Source organism: Pristis pectinata, chromosome 4, assembly GCF_009764475.1.
Source record: "Pristis pectinata isolate sPriPec2 chromosome 4, sPriPec2.1.pri, whole genome shotgun sequence".
Taxonomy (NCBI): Eukaryota; Metazoa; Chordata; class Chondrichthyes; order Rhinopristiformes; family Pristidae; genus Pristis; species Pristis pectinata.
In genome coordinates, this window is record NC_067408.1 from 36656561 (window position 1) to 36678962 (window position 22402).

A 22402-nucleotide genomic window follows, 5' to 3' on the forward strand; every position below is an offset into this window, starting at 1 on the left:
ACCCAAACATTCCTTTATTCCTTCTAGGTGGAACATCACCTCACATGGAACTTCTCTAAATTTAGCATACCTTATTCACTATTTACACTTTCCTTTTCATTAGTAACCAAAGGATAAGAGCAAATTCCTGTTTCGCTTATATATTTGTCACCCTTGGTCAAAATTTAATGTATATGTGCATCCGTCTTGATATGGGGACCAGTTGATGTAACAGTTTTGTTTATCCAATATTGATGTGGAGTTGCAGATGTTTGCTTGCATCTGAACACATTTAGGGAGATCTGTATGTCTTCCTTTATGTGCCTTATAATGGCATTAACAGCACGTGCTCAAGACCATGCAGCATCTTTTTCAAATGAAGCTGCTTGTGGAAATTCATCACCATCTTATACATAATGACATGCAAGCAATGATGTTAACCAGCAAGTCCATAACAGACCCATCTTCACTAGAGACTGGTATCAGTCAGCTAGACACTTTTCTCATTTTTTCTTCCTGCATTGCTAAACATCACCTCCAACAAGCTTCCCAAAAGTGTCATAGAGAGATACATACAGAAACATTATGCCAACCATCAAGCACCCATTTTTACACTTATCCTACCTTAAGCCATTTCATTCTTCCCATATTTCCGTCAATTTCCCCTTAGATACTTGCTACACACTTGGGTCAACTCAGTTGTCAATTAGCCTACCAACCCAGATATGGGAGGAAACTGGAGCACCCAGAGGAACTCCTTGCAGCCACAGGGAGAACATGCAAACCTCACATAGACAGCACTGGAAGTTAGGATTGAATACAGGTCACTGGAGCTGTGAAGCACCAACTCTGCCAGCTCTGCCGCTGTGCTGCTCAGGTGGAATTAATTCACAGGACAAATAGGCAACTGTCTAACTGATGTCACCTCCACAGTAGAAACAAGGTCACCCTAACATTGGTTATTGAGGTGTGGCATATAGAGGTTTGTTTACACACACTTGGAGGTGGAGTTCCAGGCTGACTCATTCACTGAAGCAGACAAGACAATGGACATTATACCTCCCAAACTATCAATTTGTCTGTTTTGTCAAGTATCTCCTGACCCATCTATGGCAGGGTCTGCAGATTCCACATTGACCTCATGAACCACCTCAGAAAACAAAGCACTGGAGTGAAAACAATTAATTCTTGACTCAAAGGGACAACCTAAGAAAGATTCCAATGTAATGAGTGATGTCCCCTTAGCTTTGGTCTGGGCACATCACTTTGCTACTCTGGGAATCCCCACAGACAGTGGTCACTGATTTGGAATAGGATGGCTATAGAAAAATGGGGAAAGGCCTGGGGTGATAACACAGCTTTGTTCAATTGATCACAGAAGAGTCCTCTGAATCACCGCGTGGGACTGTGGTAATCATATGATAATGCAGGAGGTTCACAATGTTGACAAACTTCTGTAAACAACAGTTGCCACAGGATTTCATATTTAACAGAATCAAAAGCCTTAAAAGGAGAAATGAAAGCCACAGCCTGTCCCCGTTGATGCTCCAAACATTTTTCTTGGAATTGCCAAGTCACTGTGCGCGCATGTGAGATGAGGGCCTTGCCTAACAGGTTCTCTATTCCCAACTCAGTCAAGGACCAAGAATTCACAGAGGTCAATGGGAGCATTACAAAGACAAGTCACATCTGATGAAATTTGGGAAGTTCAAGCAATGAAGAATCCACCCCCTAGGAGGGGTCCTCCCACCATGAAGAACTTTGCCTCTGTCAGACAGTGAAGAAAGGAGAAAGCAAAAAGCCAAGGAACAACAATGTGGAGAATGCCCCCCTCATTCTCAGATATTTTTGACAGGACAAAGGTGTTTGATTTAGTAAAGATGATATTTTCCTTTCATGTTTAATCCAGTACAATATGCCCAAGCATTTACATGGGCATGTAGTAAAATATATCTTGTATTTTGAAATCAGATCTATTTCATTCCTAAAATCAGTCATTTTGTCCTTGCCATTTTTGTTCAATTAAATGAATAAATGCGTTAATCCAGCTTTCAGGTGATTCATTGTTTTAGATTTATTCAGTGTAACATTTTGGGACTTTTACCTATATGGCCTGGAAAGAAATTAGTTTTAATTCATGTTATTACAAAAGACTTCATTCATTCTCCAAAAGGTTAACTCCCAGATGTATAGCAATTTGTAGCTTAACATTTAGAAACATTTAGGATGCTAATTGGGAAGCAATAGGGAGTCATTAAATACATCCCATAGCAGTTCACACGGTGGTGCTAGAATGATTTTTATTCATTATGCCCAGCAGGGATCTTTGCTGAATAGTTTTCAAGTGCTGTCAGCTACCAAATCAAGTCATCTTCATTCAAGGTGGGATCTTTGATTGGCAGTTTGGTGGAATTATTATTTTAGGACCCAGAGATGTGAAAAAGGTCAGGGGATAGTCTTTGTTTTTCTCTGAAATAGCTGTCTGAGATCAAGGGAAATTCTTTTCCACTAGATATTGAATGTGAAGCTCATGGAAGCATCAGAATGCTTGCAGCGTACAGCTAAGACCACTTTATGTAGAAGATAGATGGGTCTCAAATAGTTCGTACCAAGATAATGTGAAAGTTGTATATTACCTGGCATGGATATGAAATAGATAAAACGTATTGCAAAACCCTACTTTGTTCCTTCATCCACTTCAGGTAATTATAGCCTACCTGGGTGTACTATCAGCAAGTCTTGAAAGAAAATAGAATGCATTATGTGGCCCTTACAAAAAGATAGCATGCAGTATACTTGACAAGGAGTCAAATCTTACAGCCCCTTAGATCATTCTATTGTTGTATTAGATGTACTGAAGATCGTAAGGGATTCAGGGCCTGCTTATAAGAGTGATTGGTACAGTTGAACCCCAAATTTGCTGCAGATCCAAGACATTTGGAACCTGGTCTATCAGGCCTGACTCACAATAAAGCTTGCACTGTGTTTCCCACATAGCTTTAATGCCATCTACTAAGTTAAAAGACCAAGAGCATTAATTCAACTTAGGATGCAGTAGGTTTTAGGAAATTAGCAATGTAACAACTTCTCCTTAACCTTCCTGTGGTCTTTGGATTATGTCATCTTCCACCACTCTAATCTATCTGAATCCAGGCATCATGTCACCAGTAACAATTTCCCTTCTTGCTTCCCAAAGTTTTCTCCTGAAATTTCCCAAAGTCCATATATGGCTTTCATCTCCTTTTCATATCTTGAAGAGCTGGCTTGGGGTCAGCATACACATTACTTTCATCATAATTGTGAACCATAGAGCTGCCTCTTGCCATCCTACGTCAAGTCCAAAGAGCTACCACTTGCTCCAGTTTAACACAAGCAAAAAATATCCATGATTTCCAGCTTGGACCACAATCTCTGTGCCTTTGCTTCTAATACCATCCATCTCCCAAGTCAAAGTCATTTGCTCCTACTGAGTCAAACTGTGCAAGAACTAATGAGTGGAAATTTGTCTTCAGCCAGACTTTGCTTTTATGACACACATGCTTACTCTGCTTTCAAAATTTCACTTCTATAGAGCACAGTGATACAGTTGGAGAAAAAGAGTACAGAATATATTACACATTTAATGCATGTGACTGAGGACAAATTTTTAATTTTTCTTCTTCTGGGATGACCTTCTATTAAGAACTCTGGAAAACAAATCAAAAGAGGGCATTAACTGCAGCACTGAGCTTCAAAAAGGCAATGCTGGCTTTAAACCATTATTGACATTGTGACATCTGACAGGTATTGTCCATGAATGTCCAATACCTTCACCAAAATGGCTTTCACCTCGACCCAGCCCACAAATGTGTGTGCACACATCAAAACCAAAGTGGCAACTTTGGCATCCAAAAATATGCTTCAGATGGAAATTTTGTTCATACTGTCTTCACATTAATATCTCAATAAATCCTGCCAGTTGAATTCTCCTATCTTTGCTGATCTACACTTATCCTTCATCCGCCCACCTTTTCAAAATATAAACTCTTACTTACCTTTGCAACTTTCCATATTTCTTACTCTACTGTGCCTTCTAACTTGCTCAGCATTTATCCCCCATACTTGCCACCCCTAATTCAGACCTTTTAATCCTTTCAGATGCCTGGAACTCTTCCAAATGCTTCCCATTTCTCCACTTCTCATTCCTCAAATAAAACTTTCTCAAATTCTTTCTTTTTAAATATGACCCTTTAAACTACCTTTCTCATCTCTCCTTCCCAATAATGTAAGCTATGTTGAATTCAAATATATATTTACTTAGTTAGAATTATATATTTAAATGTACAAATGAATGATTTTTTTATTTCTTATGAAGAAGAATTAAATATTTGATCAAGCAGCTTTTTGGTCTATTCAGCCAGCTGTATGTATCTTACTAAACATTTTCTGAACTCAATGACACTCATTTAACTGAGTGGCCGTCAGGATAATGCAGAAGAATACTCTGATACAATGATCGTTTAGTGCCTCATGCAGTAACTAATATTCTCCTCCCACCAACAGCAATGGTAAATGTTTTCATCCATTGATCACATCAAAATTCATGCTGAGAAGATATTGAGCGAAAAAGGGTTTTGCTGTTGCATTATTGAATTGAGTCTAGCATACCTAGTAAACTAATTTTGACTTAGCAATTTTAATATCATTCATTGAAAAACTGTTACAGCCGCTTAATGTAAATGAGCACCTGCAGAACTTGTACAGATTATCAATTTCTCTGCTTTTTATAAAAACAAGAGGAAATACGGCGATGTGTAGAATTTGGAAGAAAAATATAACTGGTGGTTTGTCATCTTCTACCTGTTTCAATGCTAAGGCTTTCTGCTTTTGCTATTCACGATTATTATACTGAATGAGATTTTCAAATAAGAGAATATTTTTATTTTGCAATAATGCATACTGTCTTATGGGATTAATACTTAAAGAATGGGGTACAATAAATAGAAATCTTATTTTAGGGATCTCATTAATATTCAATAAACCTCTTCTTGGTGAAAGACTTGTCACAGCAGGCAGTGTATGTGCAAGTTCACAAGGCAAATGTTTGGTATGTGAGTTATGCCCTTCACTGATATCTTCAGTAATGATGTGTGTGCTTTTGGTAGTACATCATCTTTAATCTCATTTATCTGCAGAATGTCAAAATGTCTTTTTTTTTGCTCTATGTCTGTGTTCTTATGCAAAGATCTATAATCTAATTAAGTAACTGTTTATTTGAAACAATATGATTAGTTGACTTATTGCATAATTAGTTGGATGTGTTTCAAAATGAAACATATACTTAGCACATTGGTTAACTTCTAGCATCAGGACATTATTACCCATAATATTTTTCACCACATCTGTATTCATACAATACTTCAGGGGAGGAAATCAGACAGTAGTTCACAGCTGTTAGACACATTTTCACAGCAGTCCCTTTTTTTTGTCATAGCAACTGAAAAAGTATGATCACATGACTGCAAAAATCTCAACGTGCATCATAAGAAGGAGAATATTAAACCACTTCAATAACTCTACTAGTTTTGCTACCAAGACAAAAACCAAATACTCCTAACTTCAATAAAACACAATTTCATTTCCTCCTAATCAATTGTTCATGCTTGAACTTGATTAGAAAAGCTTTTCTCATTGGATGCTGCAGAATTATTTCCCTAATAGGGAAATCCACATGAGACTTTAACATATACATTTCAATTTTGAATTATTTATTAAAATTGCAGATGGATATAAGATGCCCTTGTGGCTTCCAATCATAGAAATGTACAGCACAAAACTGGCCTTATTGGCTCACCTTGTCCATGCCAGCAATAGTGCCTTTCTCTGCTAGTTCCATTTGCCTGCATTAGGCCCATATCCCTCTCTGCCTTTCCTATCCAAGTACCCATCCAAATGCCTTTTAAATGTTGTAATTGTATTATTCCAGATAACCACCACCCTTTGTGTGAAAAACAGACCCTTAGATCTGTTTTGAATTTCTTCCTTCTCTCCTTTAACCTATACCTTCTAGTTCTAGATTCCCTGCGTTCCAAAAAAAAGGCTTGTGCACATGAAAATAAAGTTAACTTTCTTGCCAATCTCTACCTAGAAAAGAAGCAAACATTTGATTATTCTGTTGCTGCAGCTAATCTTCATCTCATAATACATATCTTTAGATGATATTGTTGACCACTAGCATTATGTATATATGATTATTCAATAGTTATGCAAAGTAGCATTAAATGGGACTACTCAGTTCAGCTGGCAGTGGACAGTCATGTACCTAACAGGAGCACTGGCCTTCCTTATCTGTATCTCGTACAAATGGCAGCACAAAGTCAAGATGTCAATTATCGCAAATCAGAACAAAAACTTCCAAATTTTTGGCCTGAGGAAAAATGACATAACTCTGGTCTCAAACGCCATGTACAAGCTCTCTGTGGCACTTACATTGCTTCAAGGACAATTCAGGCTGTTTCTAATAAAATGCTTTTTGGCATCAGTCCCAGCTTCACAAGTCAAGCATCCATGTATGTACACGATGAGATGTCACTTAGATCAGTGTTATTAGGTATTGTTTTCCCTGCCAACTGAAAACGAGGTGTGAAGTCACTTTCAAATTTAAATGGATTTAATATTAGTCTCCTTTGAACTGCTGTGCATTTTTTTTCTGAATGTGTCAACTTTGGGTCAGTTCAGAATTTGGACATTTGCCAGAAGTGAGATGGAAAATACATATCTGTATTCAACATGTCAATTTCTTTACGACAGGAACTTTACCAATAACATACATCTAAAAAACAATACGTTGGAACCAAAAAGTAGAGTTAAAATTGTCTAATATATTCAAAACTATGACTTTGTTTTTATTTTCTTAGTTGTTAATAGATCACACAATAGACTTAAAGCAGACTTCAAGTATCCAGCATTGAAGAACTAGAATATTCTAACATCAGACACAGGCACGTGGTAATTATAACAAGTTAGTTTTATACATTTTCTCTTCCTAATGTGCTCCCTCTGCAAGATGCCTTTTATTGGAATTTATTAAACTAAAAGATGTAGAAACTTAATCTTGTTTACTCATACTAAATGTGTACTGCTAATAACAAGTCTCTGTTGTACCCAGCTCTGAAAATTGGTTCCACTGAAGTCAATGATACCATAGAAATGAGGTAAAACAGACACATGTATTATAGTGAACTGCATGCAGACAAACAAAGATGAATTTCTAACCCCAAAACTAACCCAGTCTATTGCTCTGGATCACTTACCAAGTTATTACTTAAGGCAGTATGTTTGTGCGCCTGGGTGTTTGTACGCATGTGTGTGTACGCCTATACATATTTTGGTCAGTTTATTCTTGAGAACGTGTGCCTAGGAATACAATCCTGAAGCAAACTTTTTAAAGACGACAGTGCCCTCTAGCAATCATTACAGAATCAAGTCAAAAGCTATATGTATGTATTTTAAACTTGTTGTGCAATTAATTTTCATTGCAGCTCCTTAATATTTAGTAATGCTTTCAACTCTCTGGACCAAAAGCTCTGGAATTCCTTTGCTAAGCCTTCTACATCTTCTACCTTCTCCTTTAAGCTCTTCCAAAATCCCACTTCTGCAAACCTTCCTCTGATCATATCCTTTTCTTTGCTTAGATTTTTGTTGGATTGTGCCCATACACAGTACTTTGTGACACATTTTTGGATTAAATATGCCCTGTAGATGCTAGGGTGTGGTTGCTATAATATGTAATGGACATTATTTTCCATAAATTTCAAAAGCTTTTTTAATTCACTGAAGTTTCAAAAATTAAAATAATTTCTAAGTTTAAGACATTTTCCTGACATCTTAAAATAATGCAGCAGGTACAGCAGGACAGGCTTTGCATGAGACCAGCTCAAAAAGTACAAGTTAACTTATGGTTCTGAATGCTAATACTCTATTGCTATAAGCAATGTAACATGACTTCTGTTTATTTTTTCTGATTACTGTATGTTTTTGAAACCTCTCAGTTTGTTCAACCACTTTAAAATTATTATATTTTGTTTAATGACTGAAAAGAATTGACACTACATTAGATGATGACACATAGAGATAATTAGATCAGGAATCCCAGCACGCCTGGACTCCACCATTAGACTCTGCTTGCCACAGCCAAATCAATTTGGCTCATTAAAATTGTGCCCACAACTGCCTTATAATTTTTAACCAGTGGTAGAACATACCAAATTTTAATGCAACTATGGAATCTAGTTTCTCAGCATTATATGTTCTCCTCAATGTCCTGTATCTACATAATTGAAAATATAAGGAAACACTTCAGAGGACAATGCTTTCAATTTTGAGGCATCCTCAAAAGAGACAGGTCAGAAACAGAACTATAACATTGATCTAAGATTTAAACACTTAAGTATAATAATCTGTGGTGCTATTAAAATCACATGGATAACTTGAAAATGCATGATAAGCATCAGATTTTACAATACTTATCTGCGCATTAACTGGGTTAAGAATAGATTATTGCAATTTATCACATTCTAAGAACTAAATTCCACACTGAGTGTCTGCTTATTATTGATGATCAAATTTTAACATTAGTCTGGATCTTTCAGCCAGTGGTAAATAAAGCCAAGCAATGGTGTGCCTGCTTAACTGATCAAGTGGAATAATCTCCCCTGAGCAACAGAGTCTAAACTAGGAAATGTCAGTTCAGAGTTAATTCAACGTCAAATCATATATTGAAAGCAAGATAGAGGGAAAGACTGAATTAAGAGAATGTGTGCTAAAAGAGACAAAAAGGGTATTTTTTTTAAATGTGCCCAACAATAAATAAATTCTGGAGGAAGGCTTATTTTCAGTACCAAAAAGGTTTCTGGCAGTAATTAAAACTTATCACACTGTATACTATGAACTATATTTAAATGGTTATGTTCTTATACTTCTTGGGAGGTATAGTAGGTAACTATCAAAAACTATGTGCCATTCCATGTGCTTGAATGCTAAGCCTCTCAGAGATGCCATTACAGAGGAGGAGCTTAGCAACTTGCCAGCTACCTTCCAATGTCTACACTTAACTAAGCATTCAGACTTGAGCCCGTCTATCTTATGCCACAATGGTGAAACTATTATCACTATCAATATTTTTAAAAAACAAAGTACAGGCTTTTATGATGATTTTTGAGAAAGCAAAGGGTACCTAATGTTTTTCCATGATATTTTTCTTTTAAAAACATATACAGTAGCTATGTGAATTACTGGAAATCTTATTTTAATTGTTAATGATAATCATTAAGGAAACCTTTGTTTACTTTGAAAATTGAAAATGGTTTTACTATCATAGAATTTTAATAGATCTGTGCTAGCAATTGAAGAAATTCATCTTCAAGAAGCTATGATTCCAACACAGTTGCGGCCGTCCAGATTCATGTGAAGTTCTTTCTAGATTCATCAAGGGTGAACCTTTCACACTAGACCACAAGAGATTATAAATACATATCAACGTCAGGCAGCAGATATTAAACCCACCAACTGCATCTCTATCCATTGATGCAACCATCTGCTGCAATTTTTCTATTTCCCCACAATAGCATGCACATCCTCCCCTATAGTGACTTGTCACACTATTCAAGAGAGCTTAGATCAGGACATTACAGAGGTTTGAAATCAACTGCACCCACTTCACATTCAACAAACTGATATTGCATTCTAAACTACACACCAGACAACATAAAAGATTAATATAAAGTGTTAAAATTATTTTAAAATACCATTATTTGTTTTGCTACAATATCTCAATAATCAAAGATAGTGAGAATCTAAGGCTATGAGAGCAGTTCCAGAATCCTGTATAGTCAGTAAGGGAGATCTTCAAAAGCAGGAAGCTAAAGATTACAGGCCTGCACAATTTTCGCTACTTCCAACGAGATTTCACTATCAGACACACCTTGCCCTCCCCTTTCTGCATTCCATAAGGGAACGTTCCTCCACAACTACCTGGTCCACTCTTCTGTCTCCATCAATCACTTCTTTCTCATGGCATTTTCCCATGCAACCACAGGAAGTACAGTCCCTCTCCTTTTACCTCTTCCCTTCCCGCCATCCAGGGACCCAAATAGTACTTCCAAGTGAAGCAGCAATTCTCTTCCACTTCTTTCATACTGCATTCATTCTTCACAATATGTTCTTAAAAGACCATGGAATTTGAAGCAAAATTGTGACCAGCATAATATCAATTTCCAGAATCTTATTTACTAGAAAAAAATGGTACTGGGAGGATTGGAGTTGGTTTACGTACGTTACATACCAAGGTAGAGTGAAAAACTTGTCTTGCATCCCCTTCATAGAAATCAATTCATTACACACTGCATTGAGGTAAAACAAGGTGAAAGAGTAAAGTGTCACAGCTACAGAGAAAGTGCAGTGCAGGTACCAGATGCGAACTTCGCAGAGTACCTGCATTCAGTCTGCAGGGGTGAGAGTGAATGTAAGCTGGAGAAGCAGACCCTCACCTTCCACCAGGACGTGCTGCAGCCTTATTGACTCAGTATCAAATTCAATAACTTCAGGTAACTTGCTTTCTCCACTTGTATCTCTGTTTCTCCATTTGAACTGGCCAGCTTTGCTGTAAGTCATCCATCCGGAAATAATGAGTCAATTCTTTTCTCTCTCCAATACCACAGCCCGACCTGAAGGGTATTTTCTAGACAGGCATTTTACACCTTTTACATGTCCCTTAGTTTGTGTTCTTTCTAACCAACCCCCACCCCCCATCAACCAGATGGCTACATGACCAGCTTGTTGTCATAGAAACACTGGCCTCCCCCTATCCCATAGTCCAATACATCCCTCCTCCACCCTCTCTGCAACTTGAAGCTAACTTGTTTTCTCACTTTTCTAATTCTAATCAAAGGGCTTCAGCCGGAAATGTTATCTCTGTTTTTCTTTCCACAGATGTTGCCTGACCTGCTGAGTGTTTTCAGCACTTTTTAAATTTTTACTCAGATTTCCAGCATCCCTATCTTTTTTTTATTTTTTATCTCCTAGCTCCAGTGGTGGCAGATTTGCCACTTTGGGAGAGATTGAACATACTGGGCTTGTATCCTATAGGGTTTAGAAAAATGAGAGGTGATCTTATTGAAACTTAACAATATTCTTATGTAGGTTGGTGTAGTGGATGCAGTGAGGGTGTTTTCCCTGGTGGAGGACTCTGAAACCCAAGGCCACTGTCTCAGAATAAAGGGGAAACCACATAGGAATGAGATGAGGAGAAAAAATCCTTCAGCGAGTGCGTGAATTTTTGGAATACCCTACACAGGAAGACTGTGGAAGCTCAGTCATTGATATATTCAAAAGAAGAGTGATACGTTTCTTGATATTAAGGGAAAATCAAGGGATATGGAGATAGTCCAGGAATATGGACTGGAGGTAGAAGATCAGCCATGATCTTGAAGAACAATAGCGCAGGCTCAAAGGTTTTGATAATCTACTCCTACTATAGAAGGGTCACAATTGTGATTAATTCCATCTGGGGTGGAGCTATAATTGTAGGGACACTCATTCAACCAGCATAATCAAAGACCCCACCCACCCCAGACACTCTCTCTTCTCCCATCGGGCAGAAGATACAAAAGCATGAAAGCACGTACCACCAAGCTCAAGGACAGCTTCTATCCCACTGTTATAAGACTATTGAACGGTTCCCTAGTATGATAAGATGGACTCTTGACCTCACAATCTATGTCATTGTGACCTTGCACCTTATTGTCTACCTGCACTGCACTTTCCCTGTAGCTGTGACACTTTACTCTTTTACCTTGTACTACCTCAATGCAGTGTGTAATGAATTGGTCTCTATGAAGGGGATGCAAGACAAGTTTTTCCACTCTACCTTGGTACGTAATGTACATAAACCAATTCCAATTCTCCCAGTACCATTTTTTCTAGTAAATAAGACTCTGGAAACTGACATTATGCTGGTCACAATTTTGCTTCAAATTTTATGGTCTTTTAAGAACATAAGTAAAGGGAATGATAGCAACAGAAGTGGCAGATGCAGCTCAACCCAGATAGGTGTGAAGTGGTTCACTTTGGTAGGTCAAATATGTTGGCAGAGTTGAGTATTAATGGTAGGACTCTTGGCAGTGTGGAGGATCAGAGGGATCTTGGGGTCCGAGTCCATAGGACGCTCAAAGCGGCTGCGCAGATTGACTCTGTGGTTAAGGTGGCATACGGTGTATTGTCCCTCATCAATCGGGGAATTGAATTTAGGAGCCGAGAGGTATTGTTGCAGCTATATAGGTCCCTGGTCAGACCCCACCTGGAGTACTGAGCTCAGTTCCGGTCGCCTCACTACAGGAAGGATGTGGAAGCCATAGAGAGGGTGCAGAGGAGATTTACTAGGGTGCTGCTTGGAATGCGGAGCATGCCTTATGAAAGTAGGCTGAGGGAACTCGGCCTTTTCTCCTTGGAGTGACGGGGGATGAGGGGCTACATGATAGAGGTATATAAGATGATGAAAGGTATTGATCGGGTAGATAGTCAGAGGCTTTTCCCCAGGGCTGAAATGGTGGCCACAAGAGGACATAGGTTTTAAGGTGCTGGGAAGTGGGTATAGAGGAGATGTCAGGGGTGAGTTTTTTTACTCAGAGAGTGGCGAGTGCGTGGAATGGGCTGCCAGCAACGGTGGTGGAGGCGGATACGATAGGGTCTTTTAAGAGACTGTTGGATAGGTACATGGAGCTGAGAAAAATAGAGGGCTATGGGTAAGCCTAGTAATTTCTGGGGTAGGGACATGTTCAGCACAGCTTTGTGGGCCGAAGGGCCTGAATTGTGCTGTAGTTTTTTTGTTTCTAACGTGGCAAAATGTGCTGAAAACTGCTCTTCTGAACAATAAGAACATGGCTACCTTGACTTGTCTTCTGCTCCACTTTTCTGCCTGTTCTCTATTACCTTTAACTCCACGACAAAACTGTATGCATTTCACCAGATATGGCATCACCAAGTATATGCACAGCTGCAGCAAGAATTCCTGAATTTTATATCCAATCCCCTTTGTAATAGATGCCAACATTCCACTTGCCTCCTCTAATTACTTGTACCCACATGCCAGCTTTTAATGTTCATGTCTGAGGCCACCCAAATCTCATTGTTCAGCAACAATCTAGATTCTCTCCCCACTGCTTTCTACTTTTCCTGCTTTTCAGTTAGTTTTCAGCAAGAAGATCCATCAAAATATTCTGGAGAGTTCTGCTCCTAAGTACACACTATTCCTAATATGACGAAAGATATGTCAGGTGAAAGGGTAGGAGATCACAGAGTTGATTCTTAGGAGGAAAAGGATAATGATTTACATAGGCTAGTTGTGCTAATTCTAAGCATTTGCCAAGCAGACTAAATGAAGAATTTGAGCTACTTTGATAAAGTAATATTTATAACTTGGTGTGTCACAAAATGTCCTGAAAGCCTTACTTAGCACATCCTAACAACTAGAGAAACAAAGGACTGCAGATACTGGAACCTAGATGAAAAACACAATGATACTGGAGGAACTCAGCAGGCCAGGCAGCATCCGTGGAGAAAAGCAGGCAGTCAATGTATTGGGTCAGGACCCTTCCTCAGGACTGAAGATAGGAAAAGGGGAAGCCCAAAATATAGAAGGGAAAAGCAGAGCAGTGATGGGTGGACAAAAGAGGGGAGGCAGGGTGGGTACAAGGTGGTGATAGGTAGGTGTGGGGAAGGAGGGGAGCAGATCCACCGGGGGATTGGTCAAAGGTAAGGAGGAAAAAAGGGGCGGTAGAAGAAAAAGAGGTAGGCTAGGAAAGGGCAGAAAATAAGAGGCATGGTTAGGGGTGTGTGTGGGAATTACTTAAAAAGTGGGAGAGTTCAATGTTCATGACATTAGACCGCAAATTGCAAGACAGAAAATGAGGTGCTGTTCCTCCAGTTTGTGCTTGGAATTCTCCTGGCAGTGGACGAGGCCGAGGACTGACATATCTGTGATAGTGTGGGAGGGGGAGTTGAAGTGACCAGCAATGGGGAGAAGCAGATCGTGGTTACAGATGGAGCACAGGTGTTCTGTCAAATGGTCACCTAGTCTGCATTTGGTCTTGCCAATGTAGAGGAGGCCACACTGGGAGCATTGAATGCAGTAGATGATATTAAGGGAGGTGCAGGTAAATCTCTGTCTCACATGAAAGGACTGTTTGGGTCCCTGGATGGAGGTGGTGTAGGGGCAGGTGTTGCACCTAATGCCGGGGCAGTGGAAAGCATCTGGGGTGGGAGCGGGATGGGTGGGGGAATGAGTGAACTAGGAATTGGCAGAGAGAGCAGTCCCTGCAAAAGGCAGAAAGGGGTGGGGCGGGGAAGATATGCTTGGTGGTGTAGTCCCATTGGAAATGATGAAATGGCGGAGAATGATGTGTTGGATACGTCGGCTGGTAGGATGAAATGTGAGGACAAGGGGGACCCTATCCCTGTTGGGTCTGGGAGGGGTGGGGGTGAGAGCAAAGGTGCAGGAAGTGGCAGAGGTGTGGGTGCGAGCTCTCTTGACCACAGCAGGGGGGAAAGCCACAGTTAGTAATCTCTGCCATTTCCCACACCTCTGCTCTCACCCCCACCCCTCCCAGACCCAACAGGGATAGGATCCCACTTGTCCTCACATTTTATCCTACCAGCCTACGTATCCGACACATCATTCTCCACCACTTCCACTATCTCCAACGGGACCCCACCACCAAGCATATCTTCCCCTCCCCACCCCATTTTGCCTTTCGCAGGGACCACTCTCTCTGCAACTCCCTAGTTCACTCCTCCCCTACCACCCCCCCCCCCCCCCACCCTGGAAACTTTCCACTGGCCCTGGCATAGGTGCAACAACTGCCCCTACACCACCTCCATCCAGGGAGCCAAACAGTCTTTTCAGTTGAGACAGAGATTCACCTGCACCTCCCTTAATATCATCTACTGCATTCAGTGCTCCAAGTGTGGCCACCTCTACATTGGTGAGACCAAATGCAGACTAAGTGACCGTTTCGCGGAACACCTGTGCTCCATCCATAACTGCAGTCTGCATCTCCCTGTTGCCAGTCACTTCAACTCCCCCTCCCACTCCATCACAGATATGTCAGTCCTTGGCCTCCTCCACTACCAAGAGAATTCCAAGCGCAAACTGGAGGCACAACACCTCATTTTCCATCTTGGAACTTTGCAGCCTAACAGCATGAACATTGAATTCTCCCACTTTAAGTAATCCCCACACCCAACCATACCTCTTCTTTTCTTCCCTTTCCTATCTCTCGTTTTTTTAACCCCCCCATTTTTTTCCTCCTTACCTTTGACTCATCCCCCAGTGGATCTGCTCTCCCCTCCTCCCCTGCACCTGCCTATCACCACCTCTTACCTGCATCTATCCTATCACCACCTTGTGCCCACCCCGCCTCCCCTCTTTTGTCCACCTCTGCTTTTCCCTTCTATATATTGAGCTTCCCCTTTTCTTATCTCCAGCCCTGAGGAAGGGTCCTGACCCAAAGCGTTGACCGCCTGCTTTCCTCCACAGGTTCTGCCTGGCCTGCTGAGTTCCTCCAGCATCATTGTGTTTTACATCCTAACAACTCTTTCTTTGGATCTTCTGCATCCCCCAACTTTAGATAGCATATACGTTATGGCCGCAATTTTCAGTTGGAAACCTTTCCACACTAACATCTTCCAAAGGTTTCACACATTAAAACACTGCATCAGAAACAATAGGTCTTCTGTGCTAACCAGAATAAAACCACAGAATTAACAGATAGAGCTGTGATGACCTTACCAGCCAGGACAGTAGTGTCCCTTCATTGGAATGGGTGCAGGTGGTAAAGCTGATGAGGAAAACTATGGCAGTTACCTATAATAGTCAGCAGATAGATATGCTAAGAAACGAGTGTATAGTTTCATACTTTCTGATGTTACTTACATGCCTCCTTTCATTTTATTTCTTATTAACCTTTTGATGAAGTTTATAAATAACATCATTGTTAGCAGTTACAGAATTGTGCTGATTTTCCCTCAAAATTAACAAAAATTTAAGAAAATCATCCATTTAAAAAGCACCTTAAACCATTTCAAATAAAAGCCAACAATGTCAGTTTCCCCTCAGAGCTCCATTTTTATGGATCTTCTTCCCATACTAAATAAGCGCTTCAAAAATGACCTCTCGGTGTACTGAACAGTTCTGATTTCCAAATCTTGGAAAAGATAGAGACACTCTGGTGAGGACGCAAAGATAAAAATGCACTGGAACAATATGAACTCAGATGTTACACAGTTCTATCAGGAAAGAACGAATAAATTTTAGAAAAGACTGACAAAAGCTTTTAAAGTTATAAAATGGTTTGATAGGGTAGATATAGATGTCCAGAACCAGGGAACACAATATATAATTTTATATAATTTAGTAAGTTCACATTTATTAGTGACTATCACAATAAATATTTGAGACAAATAACTTTTATTTACTTAACTAGGGATAAAAGTAGGTAGATGAAGAAGAGTTGGTGGCAAGATGGGAGAGTAAGTGATCTTCAGTTCTTTATAAACATAATTTCCATGTGGACATGTGAAAGAATTAGCCCATTTCTACACTGTAAATAGCATGATATGATATATAACTTTCATAATCACATCCTCTGGGAAATAATTCCAGAAACTGATTTCTTTGAGTGTTTGTGTCCTTTTCTGATAGAAAGATTTCTAATTGGTCAGCCTCTGAAAGATCTTACACCAACGTTTTTTCTCCACACATTCTACCTCTTGTCCTAACAAACACAACCTTCTCCAAATGCATCATACTGTCACATGACCTTGTTAAAGAATTGGTATATTTGTAAAAAAAAATTAGAACTGGAAAGATGTCAGATTTTTTTCAGAAAATGATGGCGGTAACCATTTATGCATCTGTCAGACATGAGGCAGGGAAAGCCTTGTGAAAGAAAGTCAAATCATTCCTTTCAAGCATGCCACCCATACCCACCAGGCCTCAATTGTTCACATATTTTAATCCAAAATGTTATTTTTCTGAAAGTAATTATCCAATTTGCATTTGAATGAATCAATATTGACAGCCTCCACTGTCTCCCTAGGGACCTTTTTCCACAGACTGGTCATTCACTTGCTGAAATGTTGTTTTTGTCAGATCCTCTTTGAAACTACTCTTCTTCAAATGCAGGTCATGTCGTATGCTCCTACTGTTCTGGATGAGGTAAAAAGAAGCTTCTCATGATTCACATTACCTAGTCTCTTTAGAACCCTGTAAACAGCAATCATATCACCAATCAACCTCCTTTAATCTAGCAGCACTGCATAACTGTACATAATCTGGCAGTACATTTTGTTTCTCTATTATGTGGAATCTAGTTATCCTTCATTTGCTAGCTAAAGGATAGGCAGCGTTTGAGAGTATAATATCTTTACCCTGCTTTCAAGTTCATTTGTAAACCTTTTTTAGAATAAAACATCTGTTAATCAATGAGGCTTTTATAAATTCAATATTCAGAGAAGTTACTGTACTGTTATCACATCTTTCATGTTGATGTTTACTAGGGGACTGAAACCTATAATTTGATATCAAAATTAGGGAAATTAAAGTTCTTTTTAGAAGAACCTACTGCAACTATTAGTGTTAAAAATGCTATTAAAATAAATAATTAGTTTTGATGTGTGTCGGTGGTCATATTTAATATTTCAAAGTATAAACATGGTAATATTTTTGAAGCCTGTTTCTAAATTAGTGGAACAGTTGACTGCTCCACAGCATTGTACTTTCTTCCAAATTATAATGTATTTCGAAAATTTGATTCTATGTGTTTTTCCTTTTTCCCCGAGGAATATAAAAGTGTACGTATTGTTCCGTGCCCAGTATAATTGACCATGGTTCCAATCGCTGTCTTGTGGATGGGAAAAGGCAAAGCACCTATTAATAAACTGACTTTTGAGTGTTCCCTTGGGGGTGTGGGTGGGTGATTGGAAGTGACAAGAACTTGACACGTTGTAACTGAAGCTGGAAAAAAAACCAGGCAAAATAATTAGTGCCAACCCAATGTATGAGCAAAACACCAAATATTGTTTTCGTACACCCTGACCTTGCATTAACATTGAACTTTTTCCGCGACTTCCAATCGAAACCATTAACTCTGCAGCTTCCTGTTGAACAAAATGCTTTCAGCTCCCGTACAAGTGTGATATCTGTCCAGGTTATCACAATTAGTAATGAATCATCAGCAGCATCAAACGTCGCAGATCTACCTACCGCAATATGCCATGTATTGTATACAGGCAAAGGACTCGATAGGTTTGGCTTATTCTCAGGGGAGTTTCTGATTTCAAACTCCATCTGGAAAAGTATCGCAAAATGCACCTACATTTCACCATCAAAAAAACATACGCAGTTAAGATGTTCATAACGACGGTAACAATGAGTTTACTTCGTAAACTACAGTATTGATGCCGTATCCAGCACATTTGTAAATCGCTTCCCAAAACAGTCATAGGCTAGAATTGCAAGAAAGTCAACTGGAGAGAAGTAAAGGTGCCGTGCTTGCTTCTGTTTGGTTAATGTTGCAAGTATCTGGACTTAAACTTCAGGGTCACGTCGACAAAGATTCTGGTTACAGGGGCTGTACGCTATCAGTTTCGTTTTTTTTAAAAAAAAGCAACACGGCAGCACTGTCGCTTTAAGAGAATATACCGGATTTATGAACATCATTATCGCCGTGCCAGTCACAATGTCTCTCGGGACACAGAAGCTTATATTAGACACTAATCCCTTAGCACCCCGGCTCCTTGATCTTCCACCATCATTTAACCTTTCCGCCGATTTTTAGCACATAGTGTGACCTTGAGCAAACAACACATCATGCAGGAACCTCACGTGCAGATATGACTTAGCTCTTTTATTTTTTCAATGAAATCCTGAGTTATGTTAAGAATGAGAACCGAACGGGGATCATCGATATCGTGCGCACTAAAACTGGGACTAAGATTGCCGGTGCAAAATTAAGACGGAACGTTTCCAAAAAAAATCATTCTTCCGTGTTTGATAACAGCATCACACACTTGTCCAAACAACAATGACTCGTTTTACTCACCGCCCAGCGCTTGCTTCATAACGAAATCCATGGTGCTCAACTAATTGTCTCCACTCCTAATTTAAGAAGCTTTCATTCAGATTTGATGTTGAATTGCCCAAGAACGTCGTCAGACCTGGAAACAAGATAAAAGGAAAATAGATTACAGTGTGTTGAATTGCTCCGTTCTTCGCTCACGCTTTGCTATAAGTGAGTTCAGTTTAGGCTTCATATACTTATATTAGTAGGCTATAGCTCCTAAACCCATATATTACGGGACGTGTGTACCGTTGTCTTAGTCTCTGTGAAATGGGATCTACGGACGCCGACTCCTTTTTCATTTATTTTTTGGATGTACAATAACTAAAGGCGTGTCTGCAAGTTACGGACGCCGAAGGAAACTGCGTTCTGTAGGCAGTATGACTCTCTCTAGTGGTGAAGGTGTTCCATGCAGTTAGTTACCTCAGCATTCAATTTAACAGACTAGTGTGCATACATGTCACATCAAAAGCTGCGCTTGTACGTGTTATTAGCTTGCTTTCTAGTGCCCTTTTCAAGATCTCATTGACAATGTTGACAAGGACTTTGTTCAATGCTACACCGAATTGTCCTTGTGGGTTGGGTGGGGTTTGATTGCTTCGCTCTGTGAACGGAGTGTTGATCGCTACAATTTGTAAGGGGTTAAACGCGAATGTGTTATTTCGTTCAGGTCACTGACAACTGTAATGCGGACTTTCCAGTCGATCGGACAATGGGTGGCTAGTATTGAATTTATGACAGGAAGATACAACGGGCAAATTGAGGGAGACAGGCAGTCCCAGCTCTGCAGAATGCCAGCAAGCACTGTGGTCAGTTTAGTTCTCGATAGGTCCTCATTAAAACATCCCAGTTGCCCCCTTGGAGTTTTAGAAAATTAAACGTGAAGATGCGAACAATCAAGCTTCAAAAGAAAATTATAAACCCAATTAGTGGGACAGACTGCGACCATACGGGCTTCTCCTTTGATCAACTGTAGCTCTGGTCGCAAAAGTGACAAGTGCCAGAAAGACACCAGTAATTCACCTTTTTAATGCGAAGGTTGCATTCTGCCTCTGGTGTGTCTCCCAGCACCGTTTGTGCAAACTGGGAAGGTACTTTGCACAATTGGTAATAATCACCGCCAGGGACCACCGGCAAGCACTTCTGGTTCTTTTTCTTAAACTAAGTACGGAGATAATTTTTCTTTCTTACGAAGTTAGATTATTCATTTGCGCCATCACTGTGTTTCTAAAAACGCAGATACGATGCAGTTGTCCACAAAACTCCACAAGCCCACGTGTTTGGACAGCCCTTCCCCAGGTCGGTGCCCTGGACATATTTCTAACAGGTGCCCATAGCCCTGGGTTCTGGCAAGAACTGCATCCAGTGAGCTTGCATCAAATGGCACCTATCTCTATTGGATTAGAAGTGTTTGGCATAATTATACACGAAGGAGCTTATGCGGTTAGTAAGTGACCACGGCTCTAAAGAGAAATCCCGTTCGATGTCGCACTGTAACTGGGGGCGAAGAGCAATAGATTAATCCTGCAGCATTCAGCTGTTGCCACTTGTCATGAGCGCTCGTTCTCCTTTTCCCCAAAAAAGTAAATAAAAGTCAACGCAGCGTCTCGACGGGAACATGGTACAACTGATTTACTGGGGAGAAAGACCCCAAACGCATTCTGCATGCGCCCCCTTAAGTATTCCGCATGCATTTCCACCCCTGGCAAAGTAACGGGGGTGGGACATTCAAAACCATAAAACAGAAATGTTGGCGAGGTCTTTCCCCACCCGCCATACATCAGTAACATCCGCCGAATAGTTGCTGTGCCTTAAGGAGCGCGCATGCTTTTAAAGGCGCAATGAAAAACACAGGGGGCCTGTGCGCTAACTTGACTGTTGTCGGCAACCACTCAGCCCTGAACGGGAAAAAGATAACCAATCTTACTTGCAGATTGATCGATGTGCGGAATGTTTCGACGCGAATCTCACAAGGTGCACATGCAGAATAGGTTTCGGGATCTTTCTGCCCTGCAAGTCACTTGCACCACGTTTCGGTCGAGATTCCTCCTCAGATTGACGAGAGCCCGTGAGCGGAGTCCTGAATACTGATTACTGCTAAACGCAACGATCCAGACGCCACGGGGAACCTACACCAGGGAACTGTTTCCAACACCTACCGCCCACAATGTCCAGCTTCAGTATAACAGAGGATGGACCAGCTCTCAGTTTTAGCCTTGCCTGTATTTTCGGACAAGCAACTTCACTATCACCTGCACTCCTGATGAACAGTGATTTCATGCTTAGTTCCCACTCGCCTCAAAGCACTCTTAATAAGCATCAAGGTTAAGCCAGTTTATTGCTGGTTAAGCACAATGAAATCATTATATCCCTTAGATTATATAAAGGCAAAGTTTTTAAAAACGGTTATACGTGATGGATCGGGTTTACAGTAATCTCTCACTTTATTTTCTTTGCATTAATTGGACTACGGTTTCGTCAAGCCGGAGTGTGACCCTCCGGGGAGCCGCTTTATCTTTACTCGCTCGGCACGTCGGTCAATTTCTCTTCTCAGCTGATGCGCGTGATTTCCTTCTGGTCCTGAGCTCAGGGTACGCTCGCCAACCAACGTCCACCACAAATTAATGGCCGACTATTCAAGTAGGCGTTTGAAATGGATTGTGGCCATAAACCGGTATGCCAGCAATTATGACTGGCTTCCCGGTGGTATCTGCACGGCTACCTGTTGCAGACCGGGAACTAGAGGCACTAGAGGAACACTGTCCTTGTATCTTCCCAACACTTCCACTTGACTGGTGGGTCGGAGGGGTTTACTTCATTTTGAAGGCTTTAGATATTTCTCACTAACACCCTGAAGCCATTCGCAATCTCCTCCTCTTATGCCTTTTATTTTATTGAACCTGTCTTTTTGTGGTATCACTGCCTATCACATCTTGCTGAGCAATCATGTCCTGTTAATCTCAACACTTTTCCAGGGATTCGGCTCCTCTTGCGCGCGCGGTATTGGTGTTCTCTCCCTCTCTCTTTCTTTTGTTTTAAATCTTCTCGCCTTTATTTCCCACGTGTGAAGAAGGAAGGATCTCTAACCCAAACCACCTCCTCTGAACGTTAAACAGATGCCGCTCGTCCCGCAAAGTATACCCGGGGATTTGTTTCAAATTTTCAGCTTTTGCCTTTTTCGAGGCATTTGAAGATTAGAAATATTTTTCACAGATTGAATACCAATATGACGGAGAACAGTTGCAATTATCGGATGACGTTATGCGAGA

The 22402-nt window shown here is 40.4% G+C and overlaps 1 protein-coding gene across 8 annotated transcripts in view; it reads right to left on the bottom strand.

Annotated features, from left to right (window-relative positions):
• LOC127569918 (complexin-2) overlaps window positions 1-22402 on the bottom strand; it is a 198083-nt gene that overhangs the window by 111511 nt on the left and 64170 nt on the right. For 5 of the 8 annotated variants that reach the window (XM_052014982.1, XM_052014981.1, XM_052014979.1 and 2 more), the window contains one exon: window positions 19116-19230. In XM_052014982.1, the coding sequence (XP_051870942.1) occupies window positions 19116-19146 (31 nt within the window). In that variant the 5' untranslated portion in view covers window positions 19147-19230. Of the gene's footprint in view, window positions 1-19115; window positions 19231-19330; window positions 19500-21060; window positions 21225-22402 lie in introns of those variants that run through there. The other 3 variants (XM_052014980.1, XM_052014977.1, XM_052014984.1) reach the window with 3 other exon arrangements.